The 22,501-nt window shown below is 51.3% G+C and overlaps 2 protein-coding genes across 6 annotated transcripts in view; one reads left to right on the plus strand and one right to left on the minus strand.

Moving 5' to 3' along the window:
• LOC111840201 (ATP-dependent 6-phosphofructokinase, platelet type) lies at nt 1–19,173 on the plus strand. Of its 5 annotated transcripts, XM_072710864.1 has the most exons (23): nt 2–316; nt 3,207–3,280; nt 3,922–3,999; nt 4,283–4,472; nt 4,914–5,079; nt 5,165–5,209; nt 5,700–5,808; nt 6,696–6,791; nt 7,670–7,762; nt 8,253–8,378; nt 9,142–9,206; nt 9,529–9,598; nt 11,199–11,345; nt 12,474–12,544; nt 12,746–12,833; nt 13,696–13,848; nt 15,025–15,177; nt 15,800–15,964; nt 17,189–17,250; nt 17,374–17,485; nt 17,568–17,667; nt 18,318–18,423; nt 18,515–19,173. In XM_072710864.1, exons 1-23 carry the CDS (start codon nt 229–231, stop codon nt 18,666–18,668), a joined length of 2,511 nt encoding a protein of 836 aa, XP_072566965.1. In that variant the 5' UTR covers nt 2–228; the 3' UTR covers nt 18,669–19,173. The 5 variants fall into 5 exon arrangements, with proteins under 5 accessions (XP_023660546.1, XP_072566965.1, XP_023660545.1 ...); XM_023804778.2 differs by lacking the exons at nt 6,696–6,791; nt 13,696–13,848 and adding an exon at nt 6,441–6,536 and having other exon boundaries at nt 1–316; XM_023804777.2 differs by lacking the exons at nt 6,696–6,791; nt 15,025–15,177 and adding an exon at nt 6,441–6,536.
• The window catches only part of pitrm1 (pitrilysin metallopeptidase 1), an 8,875-nt gene continuing 5,538 nt past the window's right edge, over nt 19,165–22,501 (minus strand). The window contains exons 17-27 of the mRNA XM_023804769.2: nt 22,336–22,456; nt 22,142–22,218; nt 21,718–21,883; nt 21,476–21,576; nt 21,267–21,387; nt 21,128–21,184; nt 20,878–20,990; nt 20,661–20,786; nt 20,288–20,433; nt 20,104–20,206; nt 19,165–19,485 (exon numbers count right to left, since the gene is read on the minus strand). Coding sequence (XP_023660537.2) covers nt 19,392–19,485; nt 20,104–20,206; nt 20,288–20,433; nt 20,661–20,786; nt 20,878–20,990; nt 21,128–21,184; nt 21,267–21,387; nt 21,476–21,576; nt 21,718–21,883; nt 22,142–22,218; nt 22,336–22,456 — 1,225 coding nt within the window. The 3' untranslated portion in view covers nt 19,165–19,391. The remainder of the gene's footprint in view (nt 19,486–20,103; nt 20,207–20,287; nt 20,434–20,660; nt 20,787–20,877; nt 20,991–21,127; nt 21,185–21,266; nt 21,388–21,475; nt 21,577–21,717; nt 21,884–22,141; nt 22,219–22,335; nt 22,457–22,501) is intronic.

A 22,501-nucleotide genomic window follows, 5' to 3' on the forward strand; every position in this document is an offset into this window, starting at 1 on the left:
GGTGCCATCGGTGAGTCACTGTCGGCGTGTTTCCCAGTGCTGGTGAGGCTTCTCGTGGTGAAAAGTGCAGCGGTGTCGTGCGGAGCACAGCAAGGGCAGATAAGAGAGGGGGCGGACATTCCTATAGGAATTGCTCTTCGGTCCCACGATAACCGGCACTTTTAAAATTTATATAGAGCGCATTTCAGCACTTGATATATTTCCACTTGGAGGGTGAAGACGGAAAACATGGCGCAGCCAGACAAGAAATTTTTCGAGAACCTCTCGGGCGCCGGCAAAGCCATCGCCGTGCTGACGAGCGGGGGGGATGCTCAAGGTAAAGGGTCCAGCGAGGCTACGCTGTCACTCCGCAGCATGCAATGCCGCTTCGTGGGAAGACGGCCGATTTCGCTTCATCGCCGTAACCGTGCTGGAGACTTAACGCGACACGGGCCAGGAAAGACGCAGTCATCAATTTATTATGTAGTGAAATGCACTATTTACAGGCGGCGTGATATTTATTTACACCAGTTATACGTAACAACCCAGTAGAGCGAAAACAGTTTAAAATACTGCGCAGCACTTAATGTTACAGCCGCAGGGTTGCATCATGACATGAAGTAAACGGCACGTCGTCGTGCTTTAAAATGTCATATGCACGTTTTACTCTTACACACGCCTGTCATGTTTAGTTAAAAAAAAACAAAAATCGAAAGCTGCATTGCGGAGCTTCCTCACGATTACGGTCACATCCAGTTGTCAGCGCCGCATCCTCCTTAAAGCCGCCTGTATTAACATGATAAACGTGATCTGCTAATGTTTTTTTTCCCCCATATATATATAAGGATCTTTGTAATGTATGGTCCATGTTTTGTATAGCGGGAGAAGTGATACGGTGTAGCGTTGCATTTATTTCTGAGCGAAACAGGAAGTCCGGCGTTTACGTGGTTTGACAAGCAGCCTGCATTAGTAGGATTGTCGCTATAAAATAATAAGAGGGATTAGGGATCGGTGCGCTTTTGCAGGGCGAAAACACTGGTTCTGTTTTGTTGTGTATAAATGGGGACGCCGGCGGTGTGGTGAAGGTTGGATGGAGGGGAGGACTGACCGAGAGATGGATGGATGTGCGTACGTGAGGAGCTGCAAGTCGCAGCGGCCGCTCTGGTGGAAACACGAGCATCCCGGCCGCCCACACCCTCCCAACCTGAGATCATACCGAAAACGCGCCAGTCATTTCGCCACGTTCGCCTTTCTGTCGGCGTGACTCAGCTGCGTGTCGCTTTGAGTCAGTGGGGCTGCGATGGCGTTTCATCAGCCTCGGGAATGTTCGCGAAGTCGGGCATCGCACCTGTTCGGTCCTCCCGAAATGCTGTTCTATTAATGCAGAGATGTCAGGTGGATCTGATAGATAAGGTCACCTTGTAGGTAGCCCCTCCCCCATGCTGCTGTGACAGGAATTGTTATTGACAGGAGCGTGGCGTGGAATCCCATATTCCCCCAGCAGTACGTGATGCTGTGTGTGTGTGTGTGTGTGTGTGTGTGTGTGTGTGTGTGTGTGTGTGTGTGTGTGTGTGTGTGAGGACAGGTGACCGGTACCTGGAAGATTAATGACTGAACAGACCTAGACTGTTTCATACAAAAGGATTATTCATTAGAGTAGGACAGTTTTGTAGACCAAATTGGAAGCATGCGTTTGGGCAATAAGGAACTTAATAGTGTCTCAAGGTCACTGGTTTGGAATTGATGATTCATGGGATTTTTTTCCTCACTTCCGGTGATGCATGTTCTGAGGCCTGGCTACTTGAGGATTTATGCGTTTACAATCCTCTCCTGCGCTGGGTCACAGGACTTGCTCAGGTGCCCTTGTCATCGCTGTTAATTAAGATGGCCGTGCCGTTAGAGCCTGTCGGATGAACAGAAGCAGGGGGATAAAACTGTCACGCTGAACGTGTCATGCTCCAAAGTCATCTATTTCTGTGCTCTGCCTGTCATTTTATGTTGGCTTGACCTTCACCAGAATGCCTGTCATATATGGGACGTAAAGGGCCCTTTTTGACATTTAAGGAGCATCTTAAGGTCATTGCAGTGAATCACGCTTGACCATCCCTGTTTGTCCTGCCGCCTGCTTGTGTACATGCTGTAGGGCCTGTTTGCTAATTACATTTGGTCTCCTAGTAACAGCGTTAGCATAGCAGCAAACTCAAAGTGGCATTTCAATAGAGCGGTTTGGGGGCCTGGCCTCTCGTCAGTCTCCACCTTCAGCAGCGAGCCGCTGGGGGCCTTAAGAAAGCGTCCAGCACAGGAAAAGGCGTCCATGGCTATTGCCTGATACCTCCCACGGCTTCTGAAAACCCAGAGAATTGTGGGGCTGTAGTTGGAGCCATTGTAGTCTTTTGATCTATTTATTCGCACACATAGAAGTATGTGTATATATGTGTATATATACCCACACACACAGTCAAAGGAAATGTTTACAGCTATTTATCTGGGTAGTAAGTGTATATTTGTTCAGACAGTTAAACATTAGAACATATGCAAATTAAGAATAACACGATAGTTGTATAGAACACATGAACACCGCTTCAGTTCCCTAACCTTTCTTCAGGGACACCTCAGGCGTTCCATAGATTTGTTAATGTATTCACCACCAGCTCAATCAATCAATCAATCAATCAATCAATCTTATTAGTTTAAAAAGTGGTATTGATTAGCCAAATAAGGAGTGTTTGTGGTTGCGTTTATGGGAGTATGGGATGATTACTGCAAATACTGGTGTGACTTTAGGAGACTATGAAACGGCTGGCATAATTTAATAAACATCATTTAACAGATATCATAGCTGGAGTTGGGCATTTCAGGTCCAGAGACTAAAAGTCCAGACCGGGATTTTGTTTCAACCAACCAGTTGAGCATAAAGAGTCACAGTCACAGAGTACTCAACTGGCTGATTGAAACAAAATCCCAGTCTGGACCTGAATTACTCAACTCTGATCATAGCTTTATTTCTTAGGCTGACTAAGATTTTTCCTCAGTACTGTATATACTCACAAATATATATGCAGTATATATTATACACGGTGACTTAGCATGTGGCTGAGGCAGGAAGGCTTACTGTGTGAGGCAGAGTTTACCGTGAATCTGTGATGTTAACTTCTCACAGCTGATTGGCATCCACAAAGGCACCTGGGGTGTGAACTCATCGCTCTCCTCTCCTGTATCCCGTGCAGGTATGAACGCAGCCGTCCGCGCTGTCGTCCGCATGGGAATCTACGTGGGAGCCAAAGTGTATTTCATCCACGAGGTAAGACCAGGAGCCTGACAGCCGGCGCACCAGGTTGGTGAGCGAGACGGACTGAGCTGCTCTCATGGAGGCTGTGAGCCTGCGGAGGTCTGCTGACCCCTGCTGGGACGTCGGGGTATAGCCCGTGTTATATATATACCCGGAGGAGGTGTCTTAGACCAAAGCAGCTCTATAATCAGTCACTTAATTAACACTGATGTTTCTTTAGACGTTATTCACAAGTCGAGAGGATCTTATTTTACTGTCCTGGGGCAGTAGGCTATTTATAGCGTGGTAGCTATGGTGACACAAAGAGCACGAGGTAATAATTATTATTTTCCACCCCGGACTGGACATTTATTGTCTGGCAGATGCAACTTTCAGCGAGACTCGCTCCTTCTAGAGGCCCAGACATGGCAGCAGCTGGTACTTCATGCTGTAAAGGTGGCATTGAGGAAGTGAGCTCAGCTCCTCGTAGGTGTGGCCTGGTTGTCGCTGTTTGCCGTCACGCCTTGATTTCCACTGAGCCTCCGAAGTCTCGTCTAACGCTTGGCCCAGGTGCACTCGGATAGGCATTGTTAGCGCGCATGAAAAGCGATAAGAGAGGAGGCGTGTTCGGTGTCACCGCGAGTGAGTATCGGGTGTCTGTGCTCCCCCTACAGGGCTATCAGGGCATGGTGGACGGGGGAGATAACATCAGGGAGGCCACATGGGAGAGCGTCTCCAGCATGCTGCAAGTGGTGAGTGGGCGTCGTGGGCTGGTGATTGGTGTAGGGAAGCTGGAGGGGGCGGGACAGGAAGTGACAAGGGAATGTGATTCGTGCAGTGTCCGTTACCAGGCAACTGCTCAGGGGGTGGGGCTGTTCTGGGCCCCTCTGGACGCCCGCTGGAGTCTCAAATATGTACCATCTGCAGTCAGTAAACATGCATGCCTGCACGTGTTAATGCTCGCCTGTATACTGAGACGAGTGAGCTCCTGTGTGTGCTTACCCCCCCCCCCCGACATGACTCCGCTTCCTGCAGGGCGGTACGGTAATCGGCAGCGCCCGCTGTAAGGAGTTCCGCACGCACGAGGGCCGCCTGAAGGCCGCCCACAACCTGGTGCAGCACGGCATCACCAACCTGTGCGTCATCGGCGGCGACGGGAGCCTCACGGGCGCAAACCTCTTCAGGGAGGAGTGGAGCGGCCTTCTGGAGGAGCTGCTGCAGCAGGGTATGGCCCTGGGGCATTGTGGGAAATTACTCCAAGTCACCGTCGGGCCGGCGGGTAGCCAGGCTACACAGATGGATAAAATGTCAGGTAGTAGTTGGATTAGAGCATCTGATAAGCCTCAAGTAGCACCCAACATAGTAATGATATCCCCATAAATTACAATATATCACTTATGTTTTTATCTCCCGGTATTGGATCTGTTCTCCCAGAATGATATTTTTACCCACTATCCCCTGGTTCTGATCCATTTTTGTAGACTCTCGATCGCCTGGGATTTGCATCTTGCCGGGACAGAAATTCGATATCAACAACAATTCACATTAGTGATCAATAAGGGGGTTCGGCTAGAGGTCCGGTTTGTGGTTGCGTAACCATAGTGATACCCCGCGTTCCGGAATGGGCGGGTCGCGCTCACACTGCGGCCTGGCCCCCCCCCCGCAGGCCTGATCGACGCGGACGCGGTGCAGAAGTACTCGGCCCTGCACATCGTCGGCATGGTGGGCTCCATCGACAACGACTTCTGCGGCACTGACATGACCATCGGAACGGACTCGGCCCTGCACAGGATCATTGAGGTGGTGGATGCCATCATGACCACAGCCCAGAGGTGACCTCCACGGCTGCCCGCGCCCGTTGCCCGAGCTGTGGTTCCGGTGCCTTGGTGACGCTCTGTTTCTCTCACGTCTCCGCAGCCACCAGAGGACGTTTGTGCTGGAGGTGATGGGACGGCATTGCGGGTATGGAGGCCTGTTTGGTCTGTGTGACATGTGTATAGCTTTGAAGGTCTGAGTCTCTGTGTTAGTCTGAATCTCTGTGCGAGTCTCTGTGTCAGTCTCTGTGGATCTCTGAATGTCTTTGAGTCTCTGAGTTTCTATACAAGACTCTGTGTTTCTCTGTTTCTGCTGTGAGTATCTCTGCTTCCCCTGTGACTTTCTGTGAGTCTCTGTTTCCGCTGTTTATCTCTCTATTTCGTCTGTGACTTTCTGTGAATCCCTGTTTCCTCTGTGAGTCTGTTCCCGCTGTGAATCTCTCTGTTTCCTCTGTGACTTTCTGTGAGTCCCTGTGTTACCTCTGTGAGTCTCTGTTTCCGCTGTGAATCTCTCTGTTTCCTCTGTGACTTTCTGTGAGTCCCTGTGTTTCCTCTGTGAGTCTCTGTTTCCGCTGTGAATCTCTCTTGTTTCCTCAGTGACTTTCTGTGAGTCTCTGTGCCTCCTGTGCCCCCTGCAGCTACCTGGCCCTGGTGAGCGCCCTGGCCTGCGGGGCTGACTGGGTCTTCATCCCCGAGATGCCCCCTGAGGACCACTGGGAGGAGCAGATGTGCCATAAACTTTCTGAGGTGCGGGGGGAATGACCTTTAATCTCCGAGCTCCACCCACACAGCATTCTAAATCAGGGAGGCGGAGCACCCAGATCTCAAGCTCCGCCCACACAACGTTCTAAATCGGGGAGGCGGAGCACCCAGATCTCAAGCTCCGCCCACACACATATTAGTCTGTGAAGCTTCTATTAAGATTGTGATAGTCTAAAAGGAATTACCAGTACTGCAGAAACCGAATTAAATATATGCTATTATAGCAGACATGATGCATGATGTTTCACACAAGATGCATTTATATTAGCACATGATTTGGAATAGATTACTTCTATTTAATGTACAGTATTTGAATGAATTTGGTTTGCTGACCTGTCTGTACTCCTTTTTTCAACAGAGTCTGTTCTGATGTGTCTATTTTTCCATTACAGTACAGCTAGTTATACAGGTATAACGTTACACAGATGGGTTATAAAGTGCAGGTTCTGTTTGTTAATGATCTGCAGTAGCACATGTAGATCAGAGGCAGACATAGCCTCTCCTTAGCGTCCTGGGCTGATCTGGGATCAGCGCTGCGCCGCCACATCGGGTCCCGCACTAGCCGGTCCTGCCGGGGGACGCCGGTGCTTATGCCCGCAGTGTCTCCCCCTGTGCAGTGCCGCTCGAGGGGATCCAGGCTGAACATTATTCTGGTGGCCGAGGGGGCGATTGACAGGCACGGCAAAGCCATAACCTCTAACGAAGTCAAGGACGTGAGTATCAGGGAGCGCAGGAAGGTGAAGCAGGAAGCGAGGGCATCCGGCCGCAGGGCGAGGCAGGCAGGCAGGCAGATGAGGGCCCCCGCGAACGGCCCCCGCTTTTGGAAGCCCATGCAAAGTGGTCACTTGTGTCTCATCTCCCGCCCTCTGTAGAACCGCGCGGGAAAGAAAAGGCTGAATATCATTATTGTAGCGGAGGGGGCCATTGATTCGTACAACAAGCCCATTACCACTGACCATATTAAGAATGTAAGTACGAGGTGGAAAAGCAGTGGCACTCCTGCAACGACCCCTGACCTCTAACCTCTGACCTCTGTCCACTTCTCTGTGTGCAGCCCCGCATCTCTCTGTCACTCCATAGACACGCCGGCCCTCCTGTCCGGTACCGTCGATACATTTCAGCAGTGTGCTCTAATATGTTCTCGTTCGCCCATTCCACTCCCGAGAAGGAAAATGGCCGAAACGAAACCCCCCTGTTAGCTTGCTGGCAGGTTTCCTGCTCTGATGAGTTTATCGGAGTCTAGTCTGAAAGCCCTGTAGCACCATTATGTCAGAAATGGTTTGCAGTGGACAGCAGCACTAACGTGGAGCTCCAGTGAAGGACCAGGAAAGGCTGCCTACTTCAGCACCTTGGATGATCTCATTGTGGTCCTGCAGGAGTTCGGCTATTGGCTGTTCCAGTACTGTGTCCCGCCCCCTCCCTGCCTTTCCTCATCCTGATTGGCCGACCTGCTCTCACGTGACTGCTTTGCATGCGCTTTCCTGTGTGCTTCACCTTCCTGGATGTTGTCCTCTAAATGCATGTCTCTTCTCTCTCTGGTTATACTTCCTGAAACCTCTTTTATTGGACATTGTGCAGTTAAGTTGATACAAATACATCATAATATGTTGATTGTGTAAAAGCAGAGTAACATTATTACATGCAATAACGCAGTTTTACATCGTGTTATTTGGCTATAAACAGACATTAACCTTTTAAAATGGATTTTACATACTTTGCATGACATACTGGGCTAGTTTGAAATTAAATTAGCTTTTCGTTAATGAAACGAGGGGAAATCTCTGAGGGATTTACGCGGGGAGACGTTTCAACAGCGTTACAGAGCTACGCCTCGCTTCTCCCTCAGCTCGTGGTGAAATGCCTGGGGTTCGACACACGAGTCACCATTCTGGGACACGTCCAGAGGGGCGGGACGCCCTCGGCGTTCGACCGCATCCTGGTAAGTCGCCAAACGTGGCCAGTTTCCACTGCCCGTCGATTCGTCTTCCGCGGAGCCGGTTCTTGTTGGTTCTTGTTGGTTCTTGTTGGTTCTTGTTGACCTGCCGCCTTTGACGTTAGAAGGTGATCGCTGCCTCCCTTCAGCACCACTTCAGATCAAGCCAAGGCAGCACAGGCACCGCGGATGCCTGAATCACAGGAACAAATTACTGCGGCCTTCTCACATACCACCAGGGGGCGCTCCAAGTCCCACTGGTGGTATGTGTACCACAGTCTCAGATCCGCTGCTTTATGTAGATATTGTAGATATATAGGGTGCTTCGAAATAGAACTGCCTTCATCCTCCTTCCCCTTCCTGGCAGAGTTTGCCAGGGAGTCATGGCAACAGCCACGATGGAGCGATTGCCGAAGCCTGGGTTTGAGGCAGGGTCAGTCGTGGTTGCTGGCGGCGTGACTCGAGCTGAAACCCGTCCCATCTGTCCCCCCCCCAGGCTAGCCGGATGGGCGTGGAGGCCGTCCATGCTCTGTTGGGGACGACGGCCAACACCCCGGCCTGCGTGGTGTCGCTCTGCGGGAACCAGGCCGTGCGCCTGCCACTGATGGAGTGCGTGCAGATGGTAGGTGTCCGGGGGGGGGGGTGTCCTCAACGGCCCGTTACACGCCGGGAGGGGCTGGCTGCTGACTCAGGGCCTAGGACTGCTATGGAAAGAGCAGCCCAGTGTCACGTGATTGCTGGTAGCCAACATAATTACTGTGGATCAGTGTCAGCAAGGGATTAAGAGCGGCTGCGTTGCTTAGCGACGTGCCGCTGTTTGGATGGGTGCATGAGTATGCCAGAGCAGCGTGCTGGAATGACACTTTGGAGCAGAGCTTACTGTGTCGAGAGGGTGTTTGCCATGCCGCGCAAACGAGTAAAATAATGGACCTTAAGCTATTTGTAGTGGATGCTTACAGGTACTGGGATCCCCCCCCCAGGGTGTTCCCTGCCATGTGCCAAGTGCTTCCCGCGATAGGCTGCAGGCTCTTTGTCGCCCTCTCCTGGATGAACCGTTACGGGCGATGCAGAACAGTGGTCGCCAGGATTCTCTGGCTTAAGATCAAGGAGTAAATCGACACCGAATTAAATTAAAACCAGTCAAAGAGTAGTTGCCAGTTTGCGGAGAGGCAGGACGTCTGCATTGTCTTTCAGCGTCGGATGCAGTCCCAGGAAAAAAATACCGATGCGTCCTCTATGTGCTAATGAAGTTAGCCTAGTGACCTTACCATGCAGCTCGAAGGTGACGGCCTCATTGGGAGGTGGACCCGTCGATTCGAGATCGAATGGATGCCGACTGCTGACGTCGAATCGAAGATGCTAAATGCGTCGCTTTCTTCCAACAGACACAAGAGGTGCAGAAAGCCATGGATGAGAAGAAGTTTGAAGAAGCCGTGAAGCTGCGTGGCAGGTATGGCTTTCCGGAAGGTTCCCCGGAAAACCGTAAAGCTGATCAAGTAGCTTTCTGGCTGCAAAAAATGTACCTTCTTGTTGCCGAGGTGAAGCTATTTGTAATAATTCATTTGGTTATAAATATATATACATACATAATCATTTCCATTAGCCCACATACTTACAATCATGCTAATGGCCTATAATGAAGTTTTAATGGATCTTTTGAGAATCTTTTATGATTCATCTTTAGATGAGAGGCTTTCATCCGTTGGACGCTATTGAAGTAATTGGATGATCCCTGATTTATGAATCCATTTGTGTCCTTCCTGTCATTACAGGAGCTTCGAAAATAACCTGAACACGTACAAACTCCTCGCGCATCGAAAGGCGGAGTCAGAGCTTCCGACGGTAGGCCCCTGCCGAAATGCGTCGGCGCGTCTCCCGGTCGATGGTGGGAGTTTGTGGTCCATCATGTCGTATCTCTCCAGCTGCTCTCTAACCTGCGGCCTGAGAACCGGGTATTTCCAGAGCTAAGCGAGTCGGTTGAAGCGCTGCCCCAGTCCCCAATATGACGCAGTGTGCCAGAGCCCACACTCCTCAGCTGGCTTAGCCTCTGAATGTCTACGGCCCGGGACACGCCGGATGCGTGGCATGTGTCGCCGCTGCAGAAAGTAGCGATTTTCATTTTGGAGCCCATGCTAACACTGTCTGCATGAGATGCGCGTCGTTGGGCGGAATTCACACGTGTGATAAGTGCTTCTCAGCAAAAATAGACAGTTATAATATCTTTTGATAGTCATAGTGACAAACGCGTGGCTGCGTGCCGCAGCAGCGATGCACTCACTTCAGCAGTACCTTGTCCTCGGTAGCTCTCCCTCAGTGTTGCTTAGCTCTTGCCAGACATTCTTAATCGGCATGATGTGATATTAGTTATCCTAGCATCCAAAGGGCTCAGCTGACGTTCTTGCGTTAGCAGTATATCATTTCACATAAGCTGTTTTGTATCATGGCTCGGACAGTGACCTGGCCAACATCCTTAGCATAATTCTTGCTGTTACAGTGTCCGCATGGCTCAGATGGTAAATCGGCGAGCTGGTGACCCCCCCCTCGCATTACAGAGTCTGGATTACCTTCCTCACCGTGTGGCTCAGGCAACGGGCTGCTTCTCACGTACTCCTGCTGTAGCCTGACCCACTTCCCCCCCCCGCGTAGCTCAGATATGTCCTAAATTGTGGCAGGTTCTCCATTTGGCAAATGCGATCGTATGAGTTCAGTGCTTTACTCCGTTTGACCGCAAAAGTGGTGGAATTCATTTGTAAATTAGGAAGTGTTTATTTAAAGAAGCATCAGGTTTGGCGCATGAAAAGCCAAACACCGTAGTCTCTTGATGAAAGGATACAGACGTTTCAGTCTTGCTATTGGAAATCAGATGTCGCAGCTTTGCTGGCTTTCCAGAATTTCACAGTAAATGCTCTTTATTGCAGAAAGTGCAACTGACAGTTCCTCGGTAGTACGGCCGGGTCAGCGCTTGCAGATCGCGGCTCTGTGCGCTGGGGGTTTATCATCCTGGACGATACTCGCCCTGCCTAACAAATGCTATTTCCTGAGGAATCAGCGGTTAACTTTTCCGACGTTGACGTAGCAGTAAATATTTCCTGAGACCATGCGCATGATTGGCTTACTTGCAAGTGTCAACGTTAATCAAGTCCAGGATGATTGCACCTCACACAGCACACGGATCGTCTGTACTGAAGCACTGACCTGGAGTTACGTAAACCATGATTGCACTGTTGCTAAAGTCAGTGTTGTATCCTACCCCTACGATGCCCCGCTCCCGTCGATGGCTCCAGCTTCTCAGCCCAGTGCTTATTACCGTTTCTGTATCATATCGTATTATTACCGGTACTGGCCACGTGATTAGGCTACATTCTCCTTTTGGGTCGCAAACCTATAACCTACCGATTGACCCTGAACGGCAGTTCATCTGTCTGGCGAATTCCTCTTGCAGAGCTCCTTTAACGTGGCCGTGCTGAACGTGGGCGCCCCCGCCGCGGGCATGAACGCTGCCGTGCGGTCCGCCGTCAGGGTGGGCATCTCCGAGGGGCACAAGATGTTCGCGGTCAACGACGGCTTCGAGGGCTTCGCCAAGGGACAGGTACGGTCACTGTATTCAAATCTATCCCTTCATATCTAATCACTGCTGACTGGGGCTGAGTGACACTGTACTGTCCGGGAGTACTTTAGTGCACGGGGTCACCCAGGCTGAAGCCCAGGGGCCTCTGCTAGAACAGGCTTCAACTAACCATGTTTAATAAAAATTTCAACCTAGACCTGTTCCATTTTTTATGCGACCATTCGTAATTGGAAAATAAAATCCTGTGTTTTGAACCAATATGGCGGGTAATTTAATCCGGAGCATGACCGTAATCTAGACCCCCTGCTTATCAAATTTCATCAGTGGGCCTCCCAGTTGAGAACTTTTCTCCTGGCCACGGCTGCCCACCCCCCATATTAACGTGCCTCTGGTACTGTGAGAGTGCGTAAAGCTGGGATGGACACTAATGACTGACGTCCGGGAAAGCTGCATTCAACTTACAGGAAGTTCATTCCATTGGTCCGACGGGCCCCTAGGGGGCGGGAGCATCGCACAGCCAGCGTATTGGTGAATGGGAGATAAAGGCCAGCCAGCAACCAATCGGGGCTTTCTGTCCAAGACACCAAACTGTACCAGTGTAGGCGGAGTTCTATGATGTGTGCTAGCATGTCCAGGGGAAATGCGGAGTGTTACATTATTCTAGTTGTGTAAAACTATCACATCTTTTATTAAACTGGTGTGCTCAGAAAAATCTAGAGTACATCACCATCTAGTAGCTGCTAGTGTTTTTATTAATGCTCCATATTTTTCTCTGTGAAATTAATGCTAGATCCCTAATCGCCAGACCTTATATTCGTGTGTCATTGTAGTTCCTGGCCCATGAAAGATGACCAGCCGCGAAACCAAAGTCTAGTGCAGTTTTAAACCACTGCTCTGTCTGTGAGGACATTACATGACACCTTCAACCAAACTGCGCAGAAGCTGAATCAGAGTGATTTGATCGTTCATTGTCCTGTACCATGTCATAACTTTTAGAAGCCAACTGCAGATTCATAGCTCTGTAGTAACAGACTAAACCAGTTCCTTTTACTTCCAATGTCAGTTCAATTAAAACAAAAATGTGGCTCCTTAATCACTACCCCACCTGTGGGCTGCAGCAGGTAACTGCATCTGTGTACATTTTTACAGATAAAGGAGATCAAATGGGGTGATGTTGGAGGGTGGACTGGCCAAGGGGGCTCCCTTTTAGGGACAAAACGGTAAGATTTCTTAGTCTTTATAAAGGAGGATTCTGACATTTTTGCCATGGTAATCCCAAACAGAGAGTGTGTTTACTCTCAGTGAGCTCTGAGAGCTGTATTCCGTTCAATGGTGACATTTCTTAGGAGATCTTTCCATCTTCAGTTTCCAGCATCGTTCGTTTCTGATCCTGTGTGAAAGCTAACTGGTCTCGTCTTCAGGACCCTTCCTGGCAAATACCTGGATAAAATCGCGGAGCAGATGACTCTGCACAACATCAACGCGCTGCTGGTCATCGGAGGCTTTGAGGTAGGTGGGCCAGACTGTAGCTTAACGTGTGTTCACGATGATCGTATCTAACGAAATGCCACAAAGATTAACTTCACATGTTTGATTGGTGAGATACTTTAGCAGTAACGTGATCAGTGCTGTTCCACTGCTTTCCCCCTTAGTACGCGTGCACCTGCATGTCAGTCCTCTAGAGTACATCACCCATACGCTGTTTTTTGTGCTGCATCGCATGACATCCATGGAAAATAGTCACTATTTATTGTACGTAATAAAAAGATTAAATCATGTAAAAGTGACACTGAAATTATCCTAGCGGCAGAGACATCGGTTTATGTTTTGAATTCTGATTTCCCAATCCGGTCCTCGGGAACCCGCAGACAGTCCATGTTTTTGCTCTTGCCGGAAGCTCGGAGGGCCCAAAAACGTGGACCGGATGTGGGTCCCTGAGGACCGGATTGGGAAACACTGGAATAAACACCATAAGACAGGAAATGTGATGCACATTGTTATAGGGGTAATTCTGGAAAATGGGGTATTTGTATCACTTCCTGTTTTTGAAACGTTTTTGAGACTCGGCCCTGGGAACGTCGAGCCCCTCTGGGTTACATTAGAACATCTCACGGTTCTGACCCACATCTGCTTCTCAGGTCATCCCATTGGTGCAAATGCCTTCCTTGTGTGTCGGTGCTCGTGGGCAGTCCCCCGTTCGGACTTCCCGCCTGTGTCATGTGACCCTCCCGTGAGTGTGTGCTGGTGCCTGTCCGTGCCCCGCTGCTTCCGATGTGGTAGAACCTGGCTCCCCCTGCTGTCCAAGTGCTGTATCGCAGTCACTGTAACTAAAGGCGTGGCTCCGCCCCCCTCTCCCTCCCACCTCCTGCAGGCCTACCTGGGACTGATGGACTTTCTAGCCGCCCGCAAGGACCACGAGGCTTTTTGTGTCCCCATGGTCATGGTGCCGGCCACCGTCTCCAACAATATACCGGGTTCTGACCTCAGCATTGGCGCAGACACTGCTCTGAATGCCATTACTGACGTAAGTGTGGCCGCTAGGGGAAGCGTGTATATCGCTGCCCTGCACTCCGGCTGTCAATCGCCAGCATCACAGCCAGCCAATCGGAAAGTAGCACCAGTACCAATTGCATTTAAAGAGACAGCGCTGCATATTTAACGCGTCAAAAAAAAAAACAGCCGATTGACCCAATATAGCGGATCGGTGAGTCTGTGCTCGACATGTTATGTCTGACAGCAAGTCCACATACGTAGGTCAGAAAGTTCAAAAATCAACACTGGTGCTTCTGGCTGTGAGATGGGGGGTGCCACATTCTCTCTGGCGCCCCCTGTCTGTTGCGGCTGGGAAGGGTGACGCCGAGCTCGCAGGCAGCGTGCAGGTAAGTGGCGATGGAAGCATGCCGAGTCCCCAGCCGTGCGTCCGGCTGCACGGCCATTTGCACGTCCCGCCACCTTGGCCCAGGTCTACGGTCAGAGGAAGTTTCTCTCTGCGCAGCGACATTCACTGACCTGACAGTCTTGTTAATGGTGGTGAATGTAGTGATGCATGTAAATGTGGTCATTTAAGCCATTAAGTTTTCCATCGCTTTATTAAAGCAAGATTCTCAGCAGGTGCCCTATATAATAAACTATATTATTAAAAAGGTTAAAAATGCACATGTAAAATGGGCCATTTTTAGGGTATTTATGGTACCCAGCAGCCCTTACTGAGAGCCCTCATCACAGGCTCGTGGCAGTTGTACTCACACAAATCTGAGGGCAGAATGAAAAATGATTGGTTCAGAGACATAACCAATCACATTGTAGAGGAGGTGGGTCCAAGCAACCACAGAAGGCGGAACTAAGACATCTGATTGGTTGTTCCCGCCTCCTCTAGTTGCTTGGGTCCACCTCCTCTACAATATGATTGGTTAGCTCTCTGAACCAAGCTTTTTTTCATCACAGCCTCATTGTTGCTGGGCAACAGAGACCTTGCCCTGATCCTAGCCTGGCCACCACGCGGCTTCCTCGCACCGTAGCATAGACACCGCCCTCCCACCCCCAAAAAGAAAAGCATCTAGCCATGCCCCACTCCCTTAGCGACACTCGGGGGAGCCCAAGGTCCATATCACGCGGAAGAGCGGCGCCCGCTGGCCTCGCCCACCTCCGGGCCGCGCCGGCCTGCTAGCGCGTTGCTAACGAGTGCGTACCATCGCCGCAGGCCTTTGAGAGCGTGCTCCAGCTGTACGAGGCTCGCGCCACCTTCGAGGAGCTGTGTGTGCCGCTCTGTATGCTGCCCGCCACCATTAGTAACAATGTGCCCGGCACCGATCTCAGCATCGGCGCCGACACGGCCCTCAATGCCATCGTGGAGGTAAGGGCGCCCCCTAGTGCTCGACACGTGCAACGACAATGCATACCTATGTTTTCATCTGCAGTTTTTAAATAGCCGGAATCTGCAAGTGATATGAGTTGGGGGGAAAAAAAAAATATTTTAAAAGCTGATCTGGATTTTACCTTTTCATCTACAGCCTTCTAACTGTAAGCTGAAGTTTGGAGGTTTGATTCCACTCCTGGTGACTTTCGAGTTGCTGTTTGAATGTAAAATTGCTTATGGCTGATGTTTTATCTGTGGAAGGTGCATAATCTCCTACTTGCATCTTAGCAGTATGTAGAAGTACATTTGTCTTGATGCTGAGGTAGACTGGCCTCTTGCTTCATGTCCTACGCTGCCTGGGATAGACTCCAACCCCCCCCCCCCCCCCCCCCGCATATAACCCTGAACTGCATAAGCAGTTAAAAGATGGATTAGCTTCATAAAACCCTCTGTCTTCTTCATAAGGTAACTTAGTTGTTGTCAGAGATCCCGCGGATCTCGGAGATGCCACAGAGCACGTTGCCGCACGGTCTGCCAGTGCATGCCGCACGCCCGCTTGCACGTGTCACTGCCCCCCTCCCCGCGGTCCCGGCCTTCATCCGTGTGCCCGTGTGCGCAGACATGCGACCGCATCAAGCAGTCGGCCAGCGGGACCAAGCGGCGCGTCTTCATCATCGAGACCATGGGGGGCTACTGCGGATACCTGGCCACTGTGGGGGGGCTGGCGGCCGGCGCCGACGCCGCCTACGTCTTCGAGGAGCCCTTCGACATCCGGGACCTGCAGGTCGGTCGGCCCAAATCCGAACGGTGCCGTCTCCGTACTGTATCGGGATTGCAGCCAAAACTAGCCTTTTAGCCAAAAAACCTCTAATCCGTCGTGATATGTGGCCTCAGAACTTGCAGTAAGTCGGATTGTCTGTCACCATACTGTGCTTCAGTCACCATATGATTTAATTTGCGGTTGGTTACATTTGGGCTAACCAGCCAGTAATTGGCTGGACCTTGCTAATCCCACCTACCTGAGGTTTTGATTAATCAGTTCACCTGTCAGTTAAGGCATATTATCAAGTAAAGGAGGAGCTGACTGAGGGGGTTTGAGTGTGTGGTTGGTGCCCTTTAGGACTTGGAGAGTCAGATCCTAGCAGGAGAATCCTAACAAGGCTGACTTGTTTTCCTCAACTGGAGTAAGTGCTTCTTGTTGGGGTAATTTTTTTGGTGGGCAGTGGTGGCTTAATGGTTAGGGAGGCGCTCTTGTAATTGAAAGATTGCAGGTTCGAATCCCCGTACCAGCAAGGTCCCGCCCCCAAGCACTGCTCCCTGGGCGCTGAATTAGCTGCCCCCTGCCATGTCATGACGTCACATATGGATTAAATGCAGAGGACACACTTTGCTGTTGTGCACTGTGGTGTGTCAACACTGATCACCAAATTCCAAGATGCCAAAATGAGAGTGACCTATTTGAAGCCGTGAGCATTAATTGTAAGGACAGACAGGGCACCAGAGGATAAGCTGTGATTAGCATGGACCCGTATCCAGGCAACCCGTTCGGTCAATGTGGAATTTCATGCCTTCTGCTTAGCCTGTTTCATTAGCTATGTTCATCACCAAGCAGACGAAGACAAGATCTAAGTAACAATCGACGCTGTGTGGACAACAGGCACTAAAACACACTGGCTACATTTCGGTCTTGTTCTGCATTTTTGGAAAGAGACCAAAGTATTATAGGTGTTTGAACTAATAACATAATAAGATCTTGCCTGTCCTACGAAGTCAGTGAACATGAGCACCCCCTGCTGGTGAAGTGTTGAATCAGGGATTTAAAAAAATTACTGATCTTTCAGACACCTGCATTCCCTGTCACATATTCCGTGTTTGATGAGAAAACGCAGTATAACCCCACAGAACCTTATTTAGTGCAGTAAAGTCTGTATTAAAATGACTTATTTTTATATGCTTAGTTTGCCAGATAATAATTTGTGACTAGTCTGTTTCCAAACACCTATTTCAGGCTAATGTGGAGCATCTGAGGGAGAAGATGAAGACCAGTATCCAGAGAGGGTTGGTGCTGAGGTAGGCATGCTTTCCCCACGCTGGTCCTGCTGTCTGGGTGTGGGGCAGCTGCCCTTCCCTGGCGGGGGGGGGTGGTGTGTGTGTGTGTGTGTGTCTGACCTCCAGCCTGTGTTCCCCATCCAGGAACGAGAACTCGAACGTCAACTACACGACGGACTTCATCTACCAGCTGTACACCGAAGAGGGCCGAGGCATCTTCGACTGCAGGAAGAACGTCCTGGGCCACATGCAGCAGGTGAAGCATGCTCGGGGTCAAAGGTCACGCTCGGGGTCAAAGGTCACGGCATGCAAACTGACGCCCGTCTTTAAATTTAAAGGGAGGCGCGCCATCTCCGTTCGACAGAAACTTCGGGACAAAAATATCAGCCAAGGCTATGCAGTGGATCTCTAAGAAACTCAAGGAGGGCTACAGGCAAGGTATGGAGAGTGGAGTCGCTACTCGGCTAGGCTAATGGTGGCTGAGAAACATGCTGGTGTGCTTCGCTTCCTAAAGATTCCCTTTCGAATGTTTACATTCCGGCATCTTCTGGCACTGCGACGCGAGCGTGAGCTTGTCTGCATTGTGCAGGCTTGTTGTTACGTCCCCGCTGTAGAGAGCGATATTTCCCTCTCTGAGACAGACGCCTGGGCACGGCGCTGTGGTTTAAATTTGTCTTCTTGTTTCTCTTCCTTATTCCGTCCCTATGGATGAGTTTAGATGAAGGTAAATCTGCTTCTCATTCGCCGCTGGCAATCTCGCACGCACTCAGGGGTATAGCTGGGGTGATAATGATGAATAGTTCGGCGTATGAAGTTACACTGTGATTCCTGCATGGGCTACAGTAACACTCCGCTCTAACAGCAATTACTCAGAACTTCCCAAATTTACCCCACACCCAAAGATTATACATTTCGGGGTCATCTGTTCCTCGCTGTCCGTGATTAACCATCCTGTTCCGCCTTGTGTTCCCTAAATCCATCTGTTGAGCCATGCCGCACACCACTGTGCCCGTTAACCCACAGGTCACTACCCAATCTGCACCCCGTGGTTACTGGCTAATGGTGCTGCTCTTTTCCGCCCCCTACAGGCCGGGTGTTCACCAACACAGAGGACTCCGCCTGCCTGCTGGGGATGCGGCGGAGAGCCCTGGTCTTCCAGCCCGTGGTGCAGCTGAAGGACCAGACGGACTTCGTGTATGCTTCCAGCGCACCGAACACGCTCATTCATTACACATCCGTAGAAATGTAAGGGATCCCCTAAAGTGAGTGAAATTCTGCCCCCCAGACACCGGATCCCGAAGGAGCAGTGGTGGCTGAAACTCCGCCCCCTAATGAAGATCCTGGCCAAATACAAGACCAGCTACGACGTGTCCGACTCGGGCCAGCTGGAGCACGTGGTGCGGAACCGGCCCAGGGAGACAGACGCTGCTACCCTCTGAGGCCCCCTGGTGGTCAGCTGGGGTACTGCCACTTCTCGTCGCCCAGCTCCTCCGTCTAGAAGGCTACCATAGGAACGCCACGGGCCACTAGGCGAGCGGTTTAAAGCGAGCTTCGCCATCGGTCTTGCCCCTAGGGGCTGAGCCTGCCGCATTTCGCCCCACTTCCTGTGTGTCCCCGTCCCCGTCCTCGTATTAGTTGTGTGGCATCAGTCAGTATTGTGCAGTTCTCCTGCTGTAAGTTGTATTTATGGCACTATTAAAGTGTGCTGTGTGAACGTCTCGTTGAGATATGCTGCAGTAAATATGGTGGCCCCGAAGTACGAAACAGCACAGTAAGAAAATGCAAAAATAATAATGTTTCTACGTTTTCTTAATGTGTTCTGCGCTTCATGGCTACTGTAGGTAAGTGCTTTCATTGTAAATCACGAAGCTTAAAATCCAGTAAATGCCCAATCCTGGTATCACTCTATTTTACGTAAATAAACACGTGACAACACACAGAAAACGGTGGGTTTATTGTTGAAATGGCATGGATTCTTTGTGCGTATTAATTTGTGTATGTACCATCCAGGAATGCAGTTTGGTCGAGGGATCCGTGTCACCATTAGTGGGGTTACTCTTGCATTGTTAGTGGCATTACAGGCAGGCCTAGGATCCCGATTCTCTGACGACACGGAATCGCCGCGGAAACGTCACGCTCCGCGGGGGCCCTGCTGCCGGCACTCACTTAGCCACCCAAGAAGGGTCCTTCTTGAGGGTCTCGTTCTCTGGGCCCAGGATGGCTATGCTGCGTGTTCCCTGGCCTTGGCTGAGGTACCTAAAGACATGGAGATAAGCACCAGCATGGGCAGTGTGGCTGGGCTGGGGGTGAAGTCATGTGACTAGGACACATGCTCAAATGACCTATTCCCTATAAATCTAAGGAGTTCTTTCTCTCCTGCTCCCCCTCCCATCCTCAAACCCGGTACTATCCTGTTTACAAGGGCTAACCATCCTGTTCTTGCTTCCTCCCCTCCATCCCTGTCACATAGTTCTGTTCGCCATCCTGATTGGTCAGTTTCATTTAGCCATTCCAGTTAATGTCTGTTCAAGGCCACAGTGCATCAGTTCAGTATAACTCTTGGCCCTAGACGTTATCTAATGACCCCCCCAGAGCTCTACAGCTTTAACAAGGACGATGTTTGTGCATCTACAGCAGGGGTGGGCCATCGTATCCACAAAGGGCCGGTGTGTACGCAGGTTTTTGGGATAACCTGTAGGTCAGCTGTTCAAACCCAGGTGTGAGGACTCTTCAGCCAATCAGTCCTCTAATTAGTGACCTAATTAGGGAGTTGCAGCGAAAACCTGCATACACACCGTCCCTCTGCGGATTAGATTGCCCACCCCTGATCTACCGTGTAATCACACACACTTCCGGTGGGGGGGGGGGTATTACCTGCTAGTCACGTCGGTCAGGTCCTTGCGGGAGACGGCAAACAGCCGCTCTCTGTGTGCCTGCTTCAGCTCATCAGAGACACCACTCAGGAAGCGGGTCATGCCTGTGGGGGGGCAGCAGTTTAAGACGGGGGAGGGCAAACGGCATGAAGAGACGCACGCGGGAGGCACGGCCAACAGCGGACCTTTATCTGAGGGTGCAACCGGGGCGTCCACGCTGGAGAAGACAGAGAGCTTGGCCTCGTCGATGTCCTGCTGGGTGAAATGACCCGCTTTGGCCCAATCCACGCCTCCCCGGAACACGGACAGGGTCTGAACCGACCTCGGGTCCCTGCGAGACAGATGGTGTTCATCCGTGAAGAGACAGGCCATACTAATCAATCACAGCAGACCATACTAATCACCGCCAATCAGACCATACTAATCACCGCCAATCAGACCATACTAATCACCGCCGATCAGACCATACTAATCACCGCCGATCAGACCATACTAATCACCGCCGATCAGACCATACTAATCACCGCCGATCAGACATCTCCCTGATCCCCAGTACACCTGTATGAGTAGAAGGCGAACAGTCCTCCGTGATCCATCCGCGCGCCACCGCCGTAAGCCCCGCCCTTCTCCCGGATCTCGCCGTGCAGGTACTTGGCGGTCATCAGGCGGGCTAGAACGCAGAGGCTGGGGAGAACGGGGGGAGAGGAGAGGGTCAGAGGGGCGGAGCTGGACGAGGAGAGGCAGGCGAGCCGGGGTGGGGGGGGGGGGCACTCACCTGGCGTAGTCCCGGTGCGTGAAAGGCACGGTGCGGATGCATTCGGTCACATAGTTCACCGGGAAGGGAAGCCGGAAGAAAGTCTTCATCTGGAAGGGTTTGAAGTTTAGCTCCTGGGAGGGGGGGGGATGCAGAAATTCAGCTTTAAGCAGAGGTAGATGCGGGTACACGCAAGCACGGGTACACGCAAGCACGGGTACACATGCTGGCTGATTCGCCAGCAGGAGGTGCTTTTTGCCACGGCACTCACAGAAACAAGCTTACGGCTGACGTCCGATCCGGCATCTGTACAGGGGTCCAGCGTCCTCTGTTAAGATCGGGGTCAAAGGTCACCGGCTGGGTCGGCTACTGCAATTACCGCGCCAATTCAAACGCCGACGGGCTGCTACCTCGATGACGTTGGGCCGCACGGGCTTGCGGTCCTTCCTCCGGGTCCCGACGCCACCCAGAAACTTCTCCAGCTGCTCCGACGCCGCGGGCATGGCCTGGGGGGTAGCATTCAGGGAGCACCTGGGGGGGGGGGGGGGGGTATGGACACACAGTCAGCCTGGTAGCTGCTGGCCGGTAACGGCACCTCGGCGTTGGTCCGGTCGCCTGCCTCATGCTCTCTGTGCCGATGAGGTGCCTCTTGAGTCGCGGAAGCTTCCGGAGGACGTCGGTGAGGTCCGGCTGCTCGGCGATCCGCTTCATAAATGCGACCTGAACACACAAGTGGCCCTTAGCCTGGATACATACATGACACGGCTCATGTGGTGTAACGCTGACGCTCGATTGGTGCGTATGCGCGCCAATCAAACTGCAGACTATGTATTTATTTGCTGGAGTGGGGCGGAGTCACACCTGGTCCATCCCACCGAAGGTCTCCTGCAGGTCTCCCACGGGGCTCAGGGTGCGGGCCGCCCGCACCATGGCGTACATGTGACCCGAGTAAGCGATCCCATTGGACAACTCCTGGGCGGCTGACATCACCAGCACGCGGAGACGCTCCACGTCGTCGAAGTGGGGGCTGCGAGGGGATTAAGGGACAGAATGTAAAGGCGTGGCAATGGTTAAGCACAGGAAGGGATTCTGGTGGCTGGATAAGACACCCCCCCAAAAAAATGTAATACAAATAATAGTGTTTATTATTATTAATAGTAGAAATATTAAGTGTAAAAAAAAAAATGGCAATAATGAAAAATAAAATTAAATACAAGTGACATCATTATCAATATTTAAATGAATCTATTTATGTAATCAGATGGATGCAGAGGTTTAAGGTGACCTGTCAAATATTCGCATCCACAGCTGAAACATGTCTGGCAGGTTCCTGTCCAGGCATGAAGATGACAGCAGAATTCCCTGCGGGCACCAAGCATTGCGTCACGAGCATAATAAACACGGTCACATCACACCAGCATAGCCTGTGAGGGACTGAACGACGCCCCCTTGTGGATGCAGGGGGCAAGTGCGGCTCACCTGCTCATAGGCATCCAGGTCTTCGATGTCTGAGACGACGTGCGGGTACACGGACATGCCCCCGGTCTTTAGCTCCATGAACTGGGCCTGCTGCCGGTAATCTAGATCTCCACAGCCCAGCCTAGGAGCAAAAACCTGTGCTGTTCCGTATCGTCACGAACCAGGC

This window comes from Paramormyrops kingsleyae, chromosome 4 (assembly GCF_048594095.1).
Source record: "Paramormyrops kingsleyae isolate MSU_618 chromosome 4, PKINGS_0.4, whole genome shotgun sequence".
Taxonomy (NCBI): domain Eukaryota; kingdom Metazoa; phylum Chordata; class Actinopteri; order Osteoglossiformes; family Mormyridae; genus Paramormyrops; species Paramormyrops kingsleyae.